General features: G+C 47.1%; 1 protein-coding gene across 49 annotated transcripts in view; it reads right to left on the bottom strand.

Annotated features, from left to right (window-relative positions):
• Positions 1–855: 855 nt before the first annotated feature.
• Positions 856–16,171, bottom strand: part of Atxn7l1 (ataxin 7-like 1) — a 224,316-nt gene continuing 209,000 nt past the window's right edge. For 19 of the 49 annotated variants that reach the window (NM_001427851.1, XM_087553734.1, XM_087553736.1 and 16 more), the window contains 3 exon segments: positions 8,608–9,917; positions 12,239–12,544; positions 13,882–14,003. In NM_001427851.1, the coding sequence (NP_001414780.1) occupies positions 8,828–9,917; positions 12,239–12,544; positions 13,882–14,003 (1,518 nt within the window). In that variant the 3' untranslated portion in view covers positions 8,608–8,827. 49 annotated transcript variants of the gene reach the window in all.

Here is a 16,171-nt window from a genome sequence, read left to right as displayed (position 1 = left end):
GACATGCCAGTGCTGGCCTGGGTAGTTTCAAGGAGGTGTTGAATGTGGGATGTGAGTATGGAGATTTGAGCCTCTTATTTTGCACAGGGTTTTCTGCACTAAGTAAACACTGAACCACTAGAGTACCTCAGGCTGCTTCTGTGGAGATCACAAGACAGATGCAGCCAAAACACAGCCCTTTCCGCCTTGCGTTTTTTACCTCAGAAGAAACGGTGTCTGCACCCAACATGGTTTCTCTGTTGAGGCTGAGGAGGCCTTCTTCATCTAAGCAAGTCTGACTGCTGTCTAAAATGTGTCTTAGCCTGCTCACTTCTCTTCACAGTTACCTTTATCCCAGAACCCCAAGGCTATATTCATCTATATTCATATTCATTTCTCTCTCTCTCTCTCTCTCTCTCTCTCTCTCTCTCTCTCTCTCTCTCCTGCTATCTTTCTTCTCTGTCTCTCAGAGACAGGGTCTCCACCTTTTCTTCAGGAGAACTCCCCAACTCCCCAAGTGGAGAACTCCATGTTGTCCCAGCTTCTGCAGTCATTTTCCCTCCCACATACGTAGCGCAGTCCTTCCCACCACAGCACTTGCTAGGCTCTGGGATTGCACACAACATCATGTGCTATTATTTGCTCTCCCTTCAACTGAGCTGCCTCTGGAAAGTAGCTGTCTATTTCTTGTCAGTGAGCTCAAAGGCAGGCCCAGCAGCGGTTCTGTAAATATTTGTCCGATGGATTCACCATCTACTCTGTCGTCTCCTGCCATGAATAGATGCCCCCTTGGAAAGGGGGTATTCTGATGAGAATACCTCCATTCACAAGGAAAACGAAATGTAACGTCATAAAGTTTATAAAAAACAGAAGACCTTTTTTTTTTACAAACATATAAATTATTTTATTTACAAAGCCATGTTACAAAAAAAAAAAGCAAAAAAAAAAAAAAAATACAATCACTTACTGGAGAATATTTCCAGACCTGGTGCTGAACCACGGTAGTATCAATAGATACATATTTGTTCTTTCTTTTAAAAACTGTAAGCCATAGAGTTTACTATTTACACCTACTTCAGACATTTATCTGCTTACAACATCACAGGCATGGAATGGATTCTATCTGAGAGTGCTAATTCATAAAGGTGCGGGACAAAGGAGGAAAATATTTAGTGTTACAAAATAGGGATTATAGAAAAGAAGCCCACTCCTTGAGTGTGGCCTTTGTTGAATATGATTGGACATGCTCTCTTCAAAATTCTTCTGGAAAAGCTTCTAAAATTGGTTAGTAGGAAAGGACAGATGAACAGGTGCAAATTCTCGTCTGTGCAACAATAGTTATTTAATTTACCCCATGACTGACCAGCTACATAAAACCCACAGAATTCTGTTAAGGTGCCATGGGCTGACAGCATAACAAAATATAAGGTGTAAATAGAAAATTTCATTTTTTTCCTTTTTCTTTTTAAAACAAGAGTTCACTGAGAATCAGCAATAATAGAATACGCTGTATAAACTATTTTCTACAAAGGTTGATCAGCGTTATTTACAGTTGGTACATCGATACAAAAGAAGGCATACAAGTTATCCAACTCGATTTTTTTGATTTTTAATCTTATATGGCTGACAGGTCTATGCATTGCATTATGCTTAACATCCAGAGCCTCTGTGGCTGGCGACGTGTCAGGAGCTCCCCAGGTGGACAGGAGTGTGAGCGGCCAAGGGGCAGAAACAGAAGGCTGAGTGGGGTATGGGGAACAGAAAGACCCAAAGGGTACCGCTCTCCGGATGTTTTAGGGGTTGGTCCAGTTGAATTCCATGAGAACAAATCCAAAGGAAATCTCTTCTTTGCGTTCCATTTCCCCCCCCTAGCTGCAAGCATTTAATACATCAGAAAGTAAACGCGGGGATGACTGTGAAAGAAGAAATACCGTGGGTTTTCCCTTTTTGCTCAGTTTTCTGGAATTGTCCTCACCTTTTGGTCAAAGCAGTCACTCAAGGAAGTAAGCAGCTTTTGCGTGGAAAGCCTCTTTCTTCTAACCTCCGATGCGCGGCTTGGCTCCGTGCGAACCGGTGCTGAAGCCTGCTTGCTCCCTAGGTCGCTACGGAGCCGCTGTTTCTCACAAGCCCGCTATTTCACCTCTCAACCTTTGTTTTCCCTCTTTGAGTAGAAGAGTTTATGGGCCAGAGGCTTATTCTGTTGCTGAGACTTGTTTTGTTTTTAATCCTGCAAGTTTTACAACTCAAAATAAATTATGTATTTATATATATTTATATATAAAACGACATCTAAAACCGAACAAGACAAAAATTGTGCAAAAATAACAAAGATATGTACACACTTTTGAGTCTGAAGAAATGTACAATAAAAACATAATTCAAAGAACATTTTAAAAATATAAACATTGCTTAAACTTTCCTAAGTTTCATATTGTTTCTGAAACTATTCTGGTCAGTTAGCTCTGTAATATAGTAAAACATAAATTATTACAAAATTAACACTATAAAAATTTACTTTAAGAATATCTTCTAAACTTTTTTCGCAAAGGATCTAACCTTGTTTATAATTTCTTAAACATTTATAAGTCTTAAAATCTGCCTTAACCTTAAAAAAAACAAAACCCAAAAAGAAACAAAAATAAAAAGTAACAATTGCCCCTTGAATTTGCAGTCTTTTTTCCCCCAAGACGTAAATTAACCAGCATATAAGTGCACTTTTAACAGTGGAGAAAGAAAAACAAAATAATCCTAACCAATGTCCTAGTTAGTACTTGCTTAATATAAACTCCTGACTTTAAAAAAAAAATCTTCATTTTCTATTTAAAAGTTTAGGAATCCTGTAAGAAACACTGTCAGTGCAATTCCATCGAGGGAAATCTCTCCCTTTGCCTCCCGTCCTTGCAGATTCCAAACCGTAACAGTAGTCTGATCTTTGGGTTGGGAGAAAAGGAATGGGAAGGAAAGCTTCGGGAAGGCAAGGAGGGGTGTGCCCAGCTGCAAAACCAGCATTCACTTCTGATTTCAAGATGGCACAGAATGTCTGGCAGATCAAAGCACGGAACACCCGCTCCATGTTGGCGAACTCTCTTCCTGATTCCTCATCAGAACTTAATGGTACGGATGTTTCTTTCAAAACTCCAGTGTGAACAGCTTGATTTCTGTGGGGCTCCAGTACCTCCCCGCTGCCCCTGCCTCTTCTCTATGCTCTGGCCTGCCTGAGTCAGCGCATCTGAAGATGAAATGCGCTGAGTTGCAAGCATATCTCAGGTGTGACTGTGCTACCAATGCTACTTCTTATTCCCACAAGGGGTTTGGCACAAAACCCTCCTTGCAGACTTTCTTTCTGAGGACCCTTCCTGGCCCCAGAACCTCCTTAGGTCACTGCACCACTTCACGGAGTGGCTTCCCTGGTTCCTATTGGCTTTCAACTGACCCAGATTTAAAAGAAATTGTGCACTGTGTCCTGAAAAGGACTTTTCAGAGTATATTCCAAACAGGCTCTGACCATCACAGCCATCGGGTTCCCAACATTTTAAGTCTTTTCTGAAGGGCACAGCTGGGCCTTGGCCATGAGTAAACCACACCATTAAAGGGCCAGAGACCTCACTTTAGCAGCTGGAATTTGGCTCAGAATAGAGAGAGCTGCAGAAACCAGTGGAAGCTGAACCACCACCACCACTCACTCTCCTCCCCAACCCCTCCGCACGCTCCCTACCGCCCCCACCCCTTGCAAGGTCCCAACTCCAAGCATAGGCTCCTCCCCAGTAAGCCCCTCCTCCAGCTCGCCGTCCAGAGCTGCTGGTGGGAGCCAACAACTTCTTGTGGCCATTGGAGCACAATAATTGTCAGGTAGAATGGAAGGGCAGGGTAGGAAAGTACTCAGAAAGGACTCGGGAGAGAATGAGCTCTGCAAGTGCTAAAATTCAAGAGCTTCCACCTGTGCCAAACCGGAACCGGGACCCGGAACCAGAACCGACAGTTTGCAACCTCTGTTCGCAGGGCTGGAGCAAAATGGCGGTGCACTAGCAGCATCAGGAGCAAGGGGCGTAACCCCAAATGTAGAAAAATGAATAAGACATGACAAATAAAAACAAAAACAGAGAAAACACTGTTTTCTGTAAATCTTAAATTCAGGTTCTTTTGCCTTTTAAAAACTAAATCCACGTTAGAAGAAGAAGAAGAGGAGGAGGAGGAGGAAGAGGAGGAGGAAGAAGAGGAGGAGGAAGAAGAGGAGGAAGAAGGGCCAGAGCTATAGGCAGTATCCAGGAAACACTCCCCTCTATAGGCCAGCGGCACCCTCCCTTCTCCAGACTTAGTCTCCTGGGGAGGGTGACAAGCAGGCTTGTTTGAAGTGGCTTCACCATCTTGTTAGGGAAGAGTCCTTATCCTTCCCATTCTGCTTGTATTCTTCTAGGAAAGAAAAGAAAAAGTTGTCTCGTTCAGGATGACCCATGAGGATCCAGGAGGGAACCTTGGCTTTCTTGTATGTCACAAAAAGTTAAAGAGCCCACGGCCTATACCTGGCTAAGAGTGATCTTACTTTGAAACTAAGACGATGCTATAGGGCGTCCATGTGCTCCAAGGCTTGAGGGAAACAAGGGGACAAGTGTAGAGGGCATTCATGAGATCTCTCCTGGATAGAGGGCTGGGATGCCTGCATGCTCTCTTTGTATCTTCATTTTTATTGTTTTTTTTTCTACATAACATAAGCAACACCATGAGTTACATAATGAAGGCATCTAGCCCTGGGTTAAGCAGAGGGGTTTTGGAAATTTGGGGTGCAAGTAACTCATCCTCTCAGGGTGGCTGTCTTCACTTATCAGCGGAGTACAATCTTGTCCCTCACAGAGTTGCTACAAAGCTCCAATGACTGTGATGTCTGTGAAGGGCAAGCACAGGGCCTGCAGACAGAGGCTCTCACGTAAGTAGTAGCTGCTGTCGTAACATTCTTAATACAGCCAACTGCCAGCAACTGCCAGCATTGGAGTCCCTATCTGGAGCAACAGCTATGAGCTGTGCTTGCAAGGGTAAAGGTGCGTTCTCCAGGCATGCAGAGCAACCTCTAGAACTCTTCTGGACTAGTAAAGCAACTGGCTGCAGCTGCTCAGTTGCACAAAGTGACCCCAGGGGTCCTCCAACCTCTGGGGATGGCAAAACATCTCCACCCTTAATCTTTGGTCAAACTCTTTTGGGAAAGTTCCAAAAGGGCAAACCAAGAATGAGGACCGTATGTCTGAGGCAGCACACCAACTTGGTTTGTATTCTCTACTCCACGTACTTTCATAACTTACTGCCTCCCCACTTTTCCCCTTGACCATGCACACATGCTCCTTTGGATAAAGTCACTGATCGCTGAGCTTCCACACTGAGTACTTTACAAAACCACTGAATGTTCCCACTCTGAAAGCACACACTGAATGGGAACTACAGTTCACCAGGGGCCTTGGAGAAGGCAGTGGCTGACACACACCCCGAGCTATACCCTTCTGCTATACTGTTTCACATCCATGAGGAGCTTAGCAGGTAGTATCAATGTGTCAACTAACAAACCAAAGAGCTGGTAATAACAATCACTGTAGCTAACAGTTGACTTTACTATGTGCCAGAGAGTAGGGTCTTTCTTTTTTGTTTTTGTTTTTTTTTTTCTTTTGCTCATTTTTAGAGACTTTACATGAGTAAACTGATTTAATTATCATATAGGTCATAGGACCTTAGGGACCATCATGATCCCCACTTAACAGAGGAAGAAATGGAAGCATAGAAAATCAAATTGTTCAAGGACCCAAAGGTGATAACTAGAAGTTCTAATGTTTGGAAGCCAGGTTATCTTCTTAGCTGGAGGTGAGATGTGAACTAGGGTCTGACTTTTGTGTACATTCTTACTGATTGGATGTTAGCTTTATGTGGGTCCCTCCACCCCTAGAAACTTACCTGTCGGCTGTGTCCTGGGCTGGATATACTTGAAGGACTGGATTGTGACAAAGCTAGGCTGCTATTTTTTCCAACCTGAAAGACACCATGAACCCCCCATTCAGACACAGAGGCAACTTGGGAAGGACCCTCTGGTGTCATATGTTGTTGTCGGGGCAGAAGAGTAGACTAGTACCCCATGCCTTATTCCCCTAATTCTGGCATGGCAGGAAAAGGGGCAACAGTTTATGGGGGGCTTTGAGCATGCCCACCTCTCAGAGATAAACAGTGATGGGAGCTCTTAGTTTTGCTCTTCAGATGTGCACACTGCAGGAGACAGCACATGTCTCTCTCTACCTCAAGAACCCACAAGCTCATGGGCCTCTGACCACAGTGCAAGCCCACTCCATTTCTAATCCTGGTCCCTTGGGTGTGCTACAGATAAAGCGCCAGGTCTGTCTGGTTAGAAGATCAGCATTTAGCCTCTTGTTCTTCCAAAACCCAGCCATCTTGCTGGGCTGCCCTTGTACGTACAGGGCAGGAGGAGAGGGGTACTTTTCCCTGCCTGACAGTATCCCTGTGATGACAAGCCTGGGAACATATATATCCTTTCTGTGCAGCTGTTCTTAGCCCCTGGTTGGGTGGGTTCTGAGAGGAGCTGATGACAGTCTTATAACCCCAGCTCTTTGCCCCCAACCTCAAAACAGCTCCTCCACTACTTTCATCCCCCCTTTGCACATAGGCCCATACCTGTCTTTCACAGTCCTGCTCTGAGTTCAACGTAATACCTCAGTGGGAAATTCTGGCTTTTTACTTCCCAGATACAGTAAGAAGAAACTGCAAGCTGTCTGCAAGACACACAGCTTCATTTTGGATTTCTTTTTTAGAGACAGGATCTCACCTCATGTAGCCCAGGCTGGCCTGGAATTCGATATGTAGCTGAGGTTGACCTTGAACTCCAGATCCTCGTACCTCCATCTTCCCAGTGCTGGGACTGATTACACATGGACCACTGATACCTGGCTCTCATCTTAGGTTTCTTGAGCTCTCTTCTCTGCCTTCTGACAGAAATGACAGCAGATGCCAAAGGCATTTTCCTTTCCCTAGTACTTGAAAATGCCCAGTGCTGAGTCTAGCCAAAGCTATTTCTCAGTGGCCCAGTGACAAGTATCGAGCTATCATCATGTTGGGGGTTGGGTACTGCCTGGCCTGCAGGCACTTGTCAAGGCTCTCCTGATGCACACTCTCTGGGGAGAGGTTTATCTGCTCTTTCGCCTGCTAATTTTGCTGACTCATCACCCTGACTAAGCATTTCAGACATCTGGGAGCCAACAGGCCAGTACTCCCAGACATAGGCACTGAAGACTTGAAGGGGCCAAGAGCCTGAGTTTAAGCCCAACTCCTGGGTTTATGTCCCAGCTGGGAACCTGTAACCATCCTGTGCCTTGCTCGGGTCATGTATAAAATGGGTTAAGAACAGGTTAGGTGTTGAGTTCCTGGATCTGAAGTGTTTGGGGACAGGGGCCATCAGTTACATCCAGTCCACTGCTAGAACTTGATCTAAAATGAGGAAAGCAATATGACTTTGCTACAACCAGGGGAGGGCCACAAGCTGGGGGAGTGGTCCTGCATAGCAGCCTGTTGGAAACACAGACTCCCTGCTCACCTTCAACCTGCCTATTCACCTAGATCTCTAGGTGTGTTGTGGGTACACATTCCAGTCTAAGAAGCCATGTGTGCCGCCTCCTGAGTCTACAGGGGGTATTGTTTAATCTCCAGGTAGGATCTGGAGGGTGCTGGCTGTATATGACTTTGGAGGACTGGTGTCTCATGTCACTTTCCAGCCAAGACTGCAGCTGTCTGGTCCTGTTGGTGCTTATGAATACGCTCACAAGAGGTGCTCTTCTTGGGGTTTTGCTAAGTGTCACATATGGTGACACAAAACATTAGAGAAGTGGTTCTCCATGTTCCCTTTGGGGAATAACACTTCACAGGGGATGCGTATCGGATATCCTATACATCAGATGTTTACATTATGATTCATAAAAGTAGCAAAATTACAGTTATGAAGTGGCAACAAAAGTAATTTTATATTTGGGGTCACCACAACATGAGGAGCTATAAAAGGGTCACAGTACTAGGAAGGTTTGAGAACTGCTGCATTAAACCATTCTTTAATAATCCTCTCCCGTATCTCCAAAGTCCCTATCCCTAAGTGGGCTGCTGGCCTTGGGGTCTGGTGTTAGCTCCATGGTGGTAAACCTGGGCTACTCTTGCTTCCAGAATAGCTCTCAAAGTCTGCTCAGAGCAGGCGAAGGAACCTGGGGGCCCTGCTCTCAGCTCCCATCTGGTAGGCCTAGAGCTGTCATCAGTAGCCCTCCCAGTCCAAGGAGATAGCCTGGATTGGTAACTGGAGCAAAGTCCAAGGAAAGATATAGCTATTCTTGGGCCATTCGCACCTCCCAGCTTCCTTACGGTTCACGCTTTTGTGGGTAACCTGGCACTGAGCACTCCTTTGCCACTGGGTGCAAGGTGCAGTTTTGCATTAGGGAGGGACAAGCTATGTCATGTGTTAGGAAGGGAGGGCAGCTTGATGAGGTGAGGACAATCACCTGGGAGCTGGCTGCTCAGGCTGCCACTCCAGGTGGTACCTGGCATCATTTAACCAGCCTGGGTTTCAGGCTCATCCCAAGGGGATTCCAACAGATCAGAGCAAACTTCTTAGCAACACAACTCTTTAATGAAATAGATCTCGTATAAAACCTCAAGGTATGAAACATTCAAAATGAATGGGGGAACTCAGAGACTCTTTGTGCCTCGGTTTACCCATCTGTTAAGTGACGGCCATTTTGTACCCCTGGCCATTTTGTCCTGGGTTGTTGTGAGGACTAAAGGAAGTGATGACTGTAAAGTGCTTGCCATAGAGATTAGCAAAGTCCTACCAAGAACTCTCGGAGCCTACGGGGAACCCGGAAAAAGGAGACATGCTTGTGTTGCCTGTCTGAGCCACCTGGCCAAGCAAGGGCGCTGCCCAGCTCCCCCTGCCCCCCAGAGCCGATGAAGGCAGTGCCAGGAGCTCCCTTACCTGCCGAGAGGTGGCGCTGTTAACGGGATCGGGCACCGGTGCAAGAAGGCTGGGTGGGTTCTTTTTGTGAACGCTATTCATACCAGGCATTTTAGTGATCTTACAGGCTTTGCTACTAGGACTTGAATTCTTACGCTTTTTTCCTTCTGATTTGTCAAAAGAGAGGGGCAGAGAAGACACAGCATTGTGTGAGGCCAGAGAGAGGTCCCCTGCATGGAGTGCAAGGGAGGGCACGGAGAGGGGACAGGAGCCACTGCTGCCACCCACAGCGCCCACCTGTCTCACTATGTCCATGGGGCCACTGGGCAGTGAGGTCCGTCCTGAGGGCTCCAGCTTGGCACTGAGTGGGCTTACCCCGTTATTTGAGTTGTGCACAGACAAACTGTTATAGGGAGGGGCTGCCTGATAGGAGTTCAAAGCAGAACTGGCATTCAGAACGCAGTTCTTTTTGTGAGGCCCTGACAATGGAGACGAGAGGGAAGCCTGCAAGGATAAGGAGGAGGAGGAAATAGAGGACTGCGGCTTCCTCTTTTTGTTACTTGGAGATTCGTCGCTACGAGCGGACAGGTCTTTCACTTTTGAGGATTTGCTGGTTTTGGTTTTGGATGGCTTGTGGGATGGGGAAGGAATGACAGCTGGTATCGGGGACACGGCGGATGGGGCCTTGAAGGTTGAGTCCATGATGCTCAGGGTTGCAGCCACATGGGGGAAAGCTGTGGTGTGGGACATGAGGACGCGTGGGTCCGGCGATGCCACAAAAGCTGCGTCTGAGAGCATGGCTGATGTCATTATGTAAGAAGAGGTGAGTCTCGAGCTGATGGGAGCTGAAGGAAGATACACAGCACTGGGGTTGCTGAAAGGCTGCAAAACGGATGCTGGAACGGGGGTGGTGATGTGGGCTGCTGGCGAGGGCATGGGGCTATCTGCCGCAGGAGGGATCTTCCTAAACACGAGAGAAGAGCCAAAGAGAAACAGTGAGACATCGGGTTGGCATCGCCTGGGAGGCCCGGGTGAGCTTTGATCGGCAGGGCTACAGAGGACACCCAGCAGGACCAGACTATGGAGAATGAAGCCTTGGAGGATGATGATCTGAAGGATGGTCCTTCCCTAAGCTGACCACGAAAGCAACATCAGCATCTAGCTTAATTAACACTTTCAGAGCCTGTTCTCCACACTTAGCTACCAGAGACTGGCTCCTTTGGGTTCATGAGTAAAACGCAAATGCTGTCAAGACTGTACCTATCCTGAACAGTCTCCTTCCGCCTCACACGCCTTTGGCAGTGCTAAAAGTTGAGGAGGAAAAGAGGCCTTGACCACCTGGGCATGTTCCCCCTCTGCCTACTGCAACCTCTTTCATTCCCGTTTCCTCCACTCTGCTTTTGGCTGGACCCATTTTAGAAAAGGCCTTTCCCCCACTTGTTAGCATCCCCTTGCCATTGGTACCCAATGCCTCTGGCTACTCCAGAGAGAGAGGCCCTTCCATTTCAGCCCATGGCAACTCAACTGGATTGTGGTGTCCATGAGGTTGGAAAACGATAACATCATGCTGCCCATACTTAGGGCAACTTGTATTTTTTTTCCTTCTCTTTCTAGTTCTACTTCAGGAGGAGGTTGGCATGAGGCTGCCCTTCCATAAGTCTCCCTGTTCCTGGGCTGGGAAAAGGTGAGGGTCCCGGACTCTAGTGTATCCGGAGGGGACTGGGAGTTTAGGGGCAGGATATGAGCAGAACAGCAAGGGAACAGGAGAGAGGTGGGAAAGCCACCATTTTCTTGATTGGCTTTCTTAAAACTGGCATCAGGGTGGGGGTGGCAATGCCTGAGGGGAAAGTCCTTGGAGGCAATCCCAACAGCAGGTAAGGCGCCATCCTTAAGGCTTCTGCATACTTGGTCTCCAACTTGCGGTCTTCCTGCCTCAGCCTTCTAAATGTGGGACTAAAGCATGTGAAAACACCTAGCCACAGGAACCTTTTGACTTGGCTTGGAAATGACTCCCACTTCCATCTTCTGGCTTAGACCCAAGCTGTTGCTACTCTTGGGGCCTGAGATGGCAGGGGGAGGGGGCCAGGGGGCCGAATGGCAGGGGGAAGGCATCCCGGGTGCCCCACACAGCAGTCCTGGGATCACACAGCCCATTCTCCCCTGCCAGCCACCTCCGGTGGATAGGGAAACCCTCTCCTAGCATTCCCTTCTGAAGGTCACTTGTCGGAGCCTGTGGCTTCCATGTCTAGGGTGGAACCCATCGGCTTTCTTGAGTACAGAGGCATAACATCTTTGAAACTGTCAGACCAAGGAGATCGAATCCAAGAGAAAAGCGGTGCCAACCCCACGGCAGCCATGACAACATCTGAGAATTTCCTTCCTCTTGAGCCCACGGTACATCAAAGCTCCTGATGGCCCTATAAACAAGATGCTGCACCGATACTTCTCTGCCATGGATGAATGAGTGTGTGAACAGATGGATGGATGGAGAAGTGGATGGAAAAGCAGGTGATCTCAGCGGCAACACAACTGTACTGTCAGGGACTGTGCATGCTGGGCAGGGTTCCCACAGGGGCAAACCACAGAGGTCTGCACACATCCTTAGAACTGTCTGGCCCTGCATTAGGCTTTCCTGAACGGGCAAGGGCACATTCTGGGAGGCACTAGCAACTCTCCTGCTGTCTTTCTTATGTAAGGACAGTGGCATGGCAGGTGCCCCTACCCCACCCCCGGCTTATGTTCTTACCATCTAAGTTCAGAGAAATAGACACAGCGGTAGAGGTTGGAGCATGACTTGTAATAGGGGTAATTTACAAGTACCAGACTGTTAATTTACTCAAGAGGACGGGGCTTCGGTTGAGGACCTTGGGTGAGATACATCTTACTGTCTCGGTTTATATTTTCCTCAATAAACAATATAAATACCTCAAGTTGTGCAGACAGGCAGAGTTGAAGTCCTAAATCTTACTTGGCCCCTGCCCAAGACGGGAATGGCTGCTATTTCTGGTATCCTTTCTAGACCTATCTTTCCTCTCCTCTTCAACCCTCAGTGGTAAAGGAGAAGTGGGAAGAAGAGCTGTCCCTGAGAACATTTACCCCCCATGCTAAGCAATTTCCATGTTTCCTAGGTGCCCTATGGTAGTGAGTTTCACCTTTGCTGGGCTGCCTGACTTAGGCTTTGCACATGGCCTACAGGAAGTCCCATCTAAAAGCCCAGAGATGTGATCAAATTCCTGACAGCTCCCATCCTCCCATGCCAGCTGGCGTGGAGATCCAGATGCTGACCTGGCTGAAAGAGAATACTGTGTTGGCGTCTCCTGGTGCAGAGTTAAATGCTTGTTAAAGAAAAAAGAGTCTTGGCCGTTCCTTTTCTTCCTAATGTCTTCCATGCCCCCATCGGCTGCCATCCCTCCAGGTTCGGGCCCTTCAGGGCCTGAAGTTTGGGCAGCGAGGTTGAGAGGGCAGCGGGGTGCTACGCTCTCCAGAGTTGACACCCAGGCAGCCCCAATGTTGCTCAGTGACAGCAGATTGGTTAGGCAAGTCCTGAACAGAGGGGAGGGACCTGATGCCCTGTGGCTCGGGCTTCTGTGCCTGAGGAGGAAAGGAATATGGAGCTTGAGCTGACAGAGCACCAGCGAGTGAAATACAGACCAACACATTCCTTCCACGTGCCAGGGACGTACACTTCTATAACACAGGAGTTCAGGGAGCTGGGAGAATCACCAGGGTTGGCTGCCATGTTTGAAAGTTAATGCAGGGGGCTTGTCCACCAAATAACCAGGAACTAGGTAATCCCTAAGAAGGACTTCCTAAGGTTCTAAATGCATACAAACAGAAATTAATGATGCCCTGTAGACAAGCAGGGCAGTCACTTCACATAGGAAGACACTATTAGCTTCTCTTGTGGCCCTTTCTTAGTTAATATACCAGCATCTGTCCTGAGTCCCCTGTGAGTGCTGAACAGAAACAATGTGGACCCGGGTCTATGTGTACAAAGAGCCGCCCGGGGAGAGGAGCAGGCTGTAGGTTCTGTTTTGTCTGTTTTTCAGGATGCCCTGTGACCTCTCCTGGGCATCACTGGGCAGGCTAAGGGTCTCAACTGTTATTGAGACCCAGACTAACATGATCCATCCTTTTACTGGAGTACACACTCAAGCTCCCTTAGGAGGAGTGTGGGATGGGGACATTCAGGGGTTGGCAAAATGGCCAAAATGTAGCTTCTTATGTGTCACAGTTGAGAGGATCCAGGCTTACTATTCCTTCCCAAGAGCATTCTAGGTTTCTCCCCTTTCTGTACACCCCCTATAAAATGTAAGCACATTGGGAAATGTTGGAGAATAAACAGTGGATCATAAGCTGGCCTTTAGAGGAGAGAGAGAAGGAGAGGTGAGGAGAGGGCCCTAGGGAGATGGGGAGGGCCAAACACAAACTTAACCAACGTCACAGCATTGCTCAGAATCTGTTCTATTGGCCACTGTACATAGTTTTTAATTGAGGACAGCAACTAGCTAGAAATTTGTGTCTAATCATTATGAAATTTTACCATTGTTCCTGAACCATTCACATCACAAACAGAAGTACATTCTTAACATCTTTAGACAATCTGAATAGTGAATTTTTTTAAAAAAGAAAAGCCTTATAAGCCTATGGAATAAACTTGCTTTTTACCGTAAGATCCTTTTCATTTGTTTTAGAAGATTCCCAACACAACAACCATCTCCCAAGAAGACAAAGCAAACCACCCATTATCCGTGTTTCCAAAATGCTATTAATCAGAGCTGACACTTCAGAGTCAATCAGGGATCCTCACTTCAGGCTCATTTTGGTCTATGGCAAGCCAAGTGCTGGGGCTTGTCTACAAGGTCAGGGCTTAGGCAGTGGGGAAGCAGCTCTCATCTTAGATCGCAAAGAAACCATTGCTAACTTACTTCCACATCTGCGAATTCAAGTGTTTTTCTACCATGGAGTTCAGTGCGAAGCGAAATCGATCCCATCTTCTATCAAACACATAGTATCCTCGTCCCATGAGGCGACTCCCAAATGAGCAGAACTGTGAGGGGAGAAAAAAAACATTTTAATTTTGATTACAGGTTAATAAGCCACACAGAGAAAAAAATAACATTTGCATAAAAACACACTGGGGTACCATTTTACTCAAAAGAAAAGAAGCGACTGGTACTGAAGCCAGAAATATTCCTGCGAGGTTGTACTTGGAGTTCTGGATCCCCAGCAGAAGCTCACATTCAAGCTGGTGATTGTGCCGTTCAGTTTTCTGCAGCATGGAGGGCCACGCTCTTTACTTCCGGGCTGGGGCCGGCATTTTAGGATAGAAAACAAGAGAGCAATTGCACCCAGGGAGCCTTTGAAGCTCCACCTGATCATCACACCTCCCGTCATCTCGAGGAACTTGGGATTCCCTGCCTCCATTTTAGGGGTGTAACAGGCTGGTTCCTCCCATCCGATGCCACAGAACTTCCTGCAGGTGAACTGCTGTTCTGTGTCAGTCCAACAGCATCTGCATGCTTTTTCTTTTTCAAAGAAATATATATATGTGTGTGTGTGTGTGTGTGTGTGTGTGTGTGTGTGTGTGTGTGTGAGCGTGAGATACCTCAGAGAAGTTACAGATAGTTGTGAGCTGCCATGTAGGTGTTTGGAATTGAACCTGGGTCCTTCCTCTGAGAGAGCAGCCAATGCTCTTAATGGCTGGCATCTCTCTAACCCCTAAAACACTTCTTGTTTGTTTGTTTGTTGTTTGATTGTGTTTTGTTTTGTTTTCCCGAGACAGGGTCTCACTGTGTAGCTCTGGTTATCCTGGAACTCACTGTGAAGACCAAGCTGGCCTTGAACTCATAGAGATCGATCTGCCACGTCTGCATCCTTCATCTGCTCTCGTGAGATGCCTAGGAGCACATCACAACTCTAAGCTCTTACGTACCCAGTCCCCTCTGTCTGCTGCTTCCCCCTTTGGAAACCGTGATCCTATCCTTTGATGCTGTGACGGTTTGTCTATGCTTGGTCCAGGGCATAACACCATTAGGAGGTGTGGCCTTGTGGGAGTAAGTGTGTCACTGTGGGCATGGGCTTGAAGACCCTCCTCCTAGATGCCTGGGAGCCAGTCTTCTAGGAGTTTTCAGATGAAGACGTAGAACTCTCAGGTCCTCCTGCACCATGCCTGCCTGGATGCTGCCACGTTCCCACCTTGATGATAATGGACGGAATCTCTGAACCTATAAGTCAACCCCAATTAAGTGTCCGTATAAGGGTTGCCTTGGTCTAGGGTCACACCAATGAGACTCTAACTAAGACAGATATCCAATGTATAAGTCTCATTGCTTATGGCCTCATTTGACTGCTCCTCCCACTGTGAATACTGATGGTACATCTACTATACATTGTATGAAATCTGTTGCCTGTCTCTTCTTCCTCCTTCTCTCTCCTTCTCTAAAACTTCCAGCCCCACATTTCCCTCCCACCGTCCAATCACAGGCTCTAGCCTTTATTTCACCAGTTAACATGGGGAGAAGGTTCACAAGGAATCACCTGAGTATGTGATTGCTCCTTGTGTATGTGTGTGTGTGGGGGGGGAGAAGCCCCTCTTCAGGAAGCAGAATTAACATCAAAATACAAACACAGCACCAAGGCAATCCACAACAGAGATCCCTTAGACTTGTTATATATACACAATTACATATGTGATGCCTATCAGTGTTTAAAGTGTGGGGACTTGGTTCTCTTCCTCCTCAGTAAAAGGATCACAGAGATTAGGAATTCTAAAAGGGGGAATAGGATTTTGACAGCTGAAGCAGAATTATGAGTACAAAGCTACATAGCGAGACCATCTTTTGAAAAACAAAAACAAAAAACCCACTTTTTTTTAAAAAAAAGTGGACTAAAAAGTTCCCCAGAAATGTTTAAAGTAAACCATTGAATTTAAAACCTTCAAGTGAAATATTCAGGCCTTTAAAAAACACTGATTGTGATGTGGGACAACTGGAGGCCGGTAGACAGCAATGCGAGAAGCAACCTCCCAGAAGGTGACATTTGGTGGGTCTAGAGCTCAGGAAGGTCTGCAAATGACTCTACAATTCAGATAGCACTTTCCCCATCCCCCAAGCCTCCAGTAGCTCCCTGGCTGCAAGCCCAGACTCAGTGCTGAATTGGCACCCAATCCGCAAAGGCATCCTGGAGGAGCCTTTGGAACCATTCACAGGAGGAACT

Source organism: Rattus norvegicus, chromosome 6, assembly GCF_021556685.1.
Source record: "Rattus norvegicus strain SHRSP/BbbUtx chromosome 6, alternate assembly SHRSP_T2T, whole genome shotgun sequence".
Lineage (NCBI taxonomy): Eukaryota > Metazoa > Chordata > Mammalia > Rodentia > Muridae > Rattus > Rattus norvegicus.
Note: the sequence above shows the minus strand (reverse complement) of the source record. Positions and strands in the feature narration are given on the sequence as shown.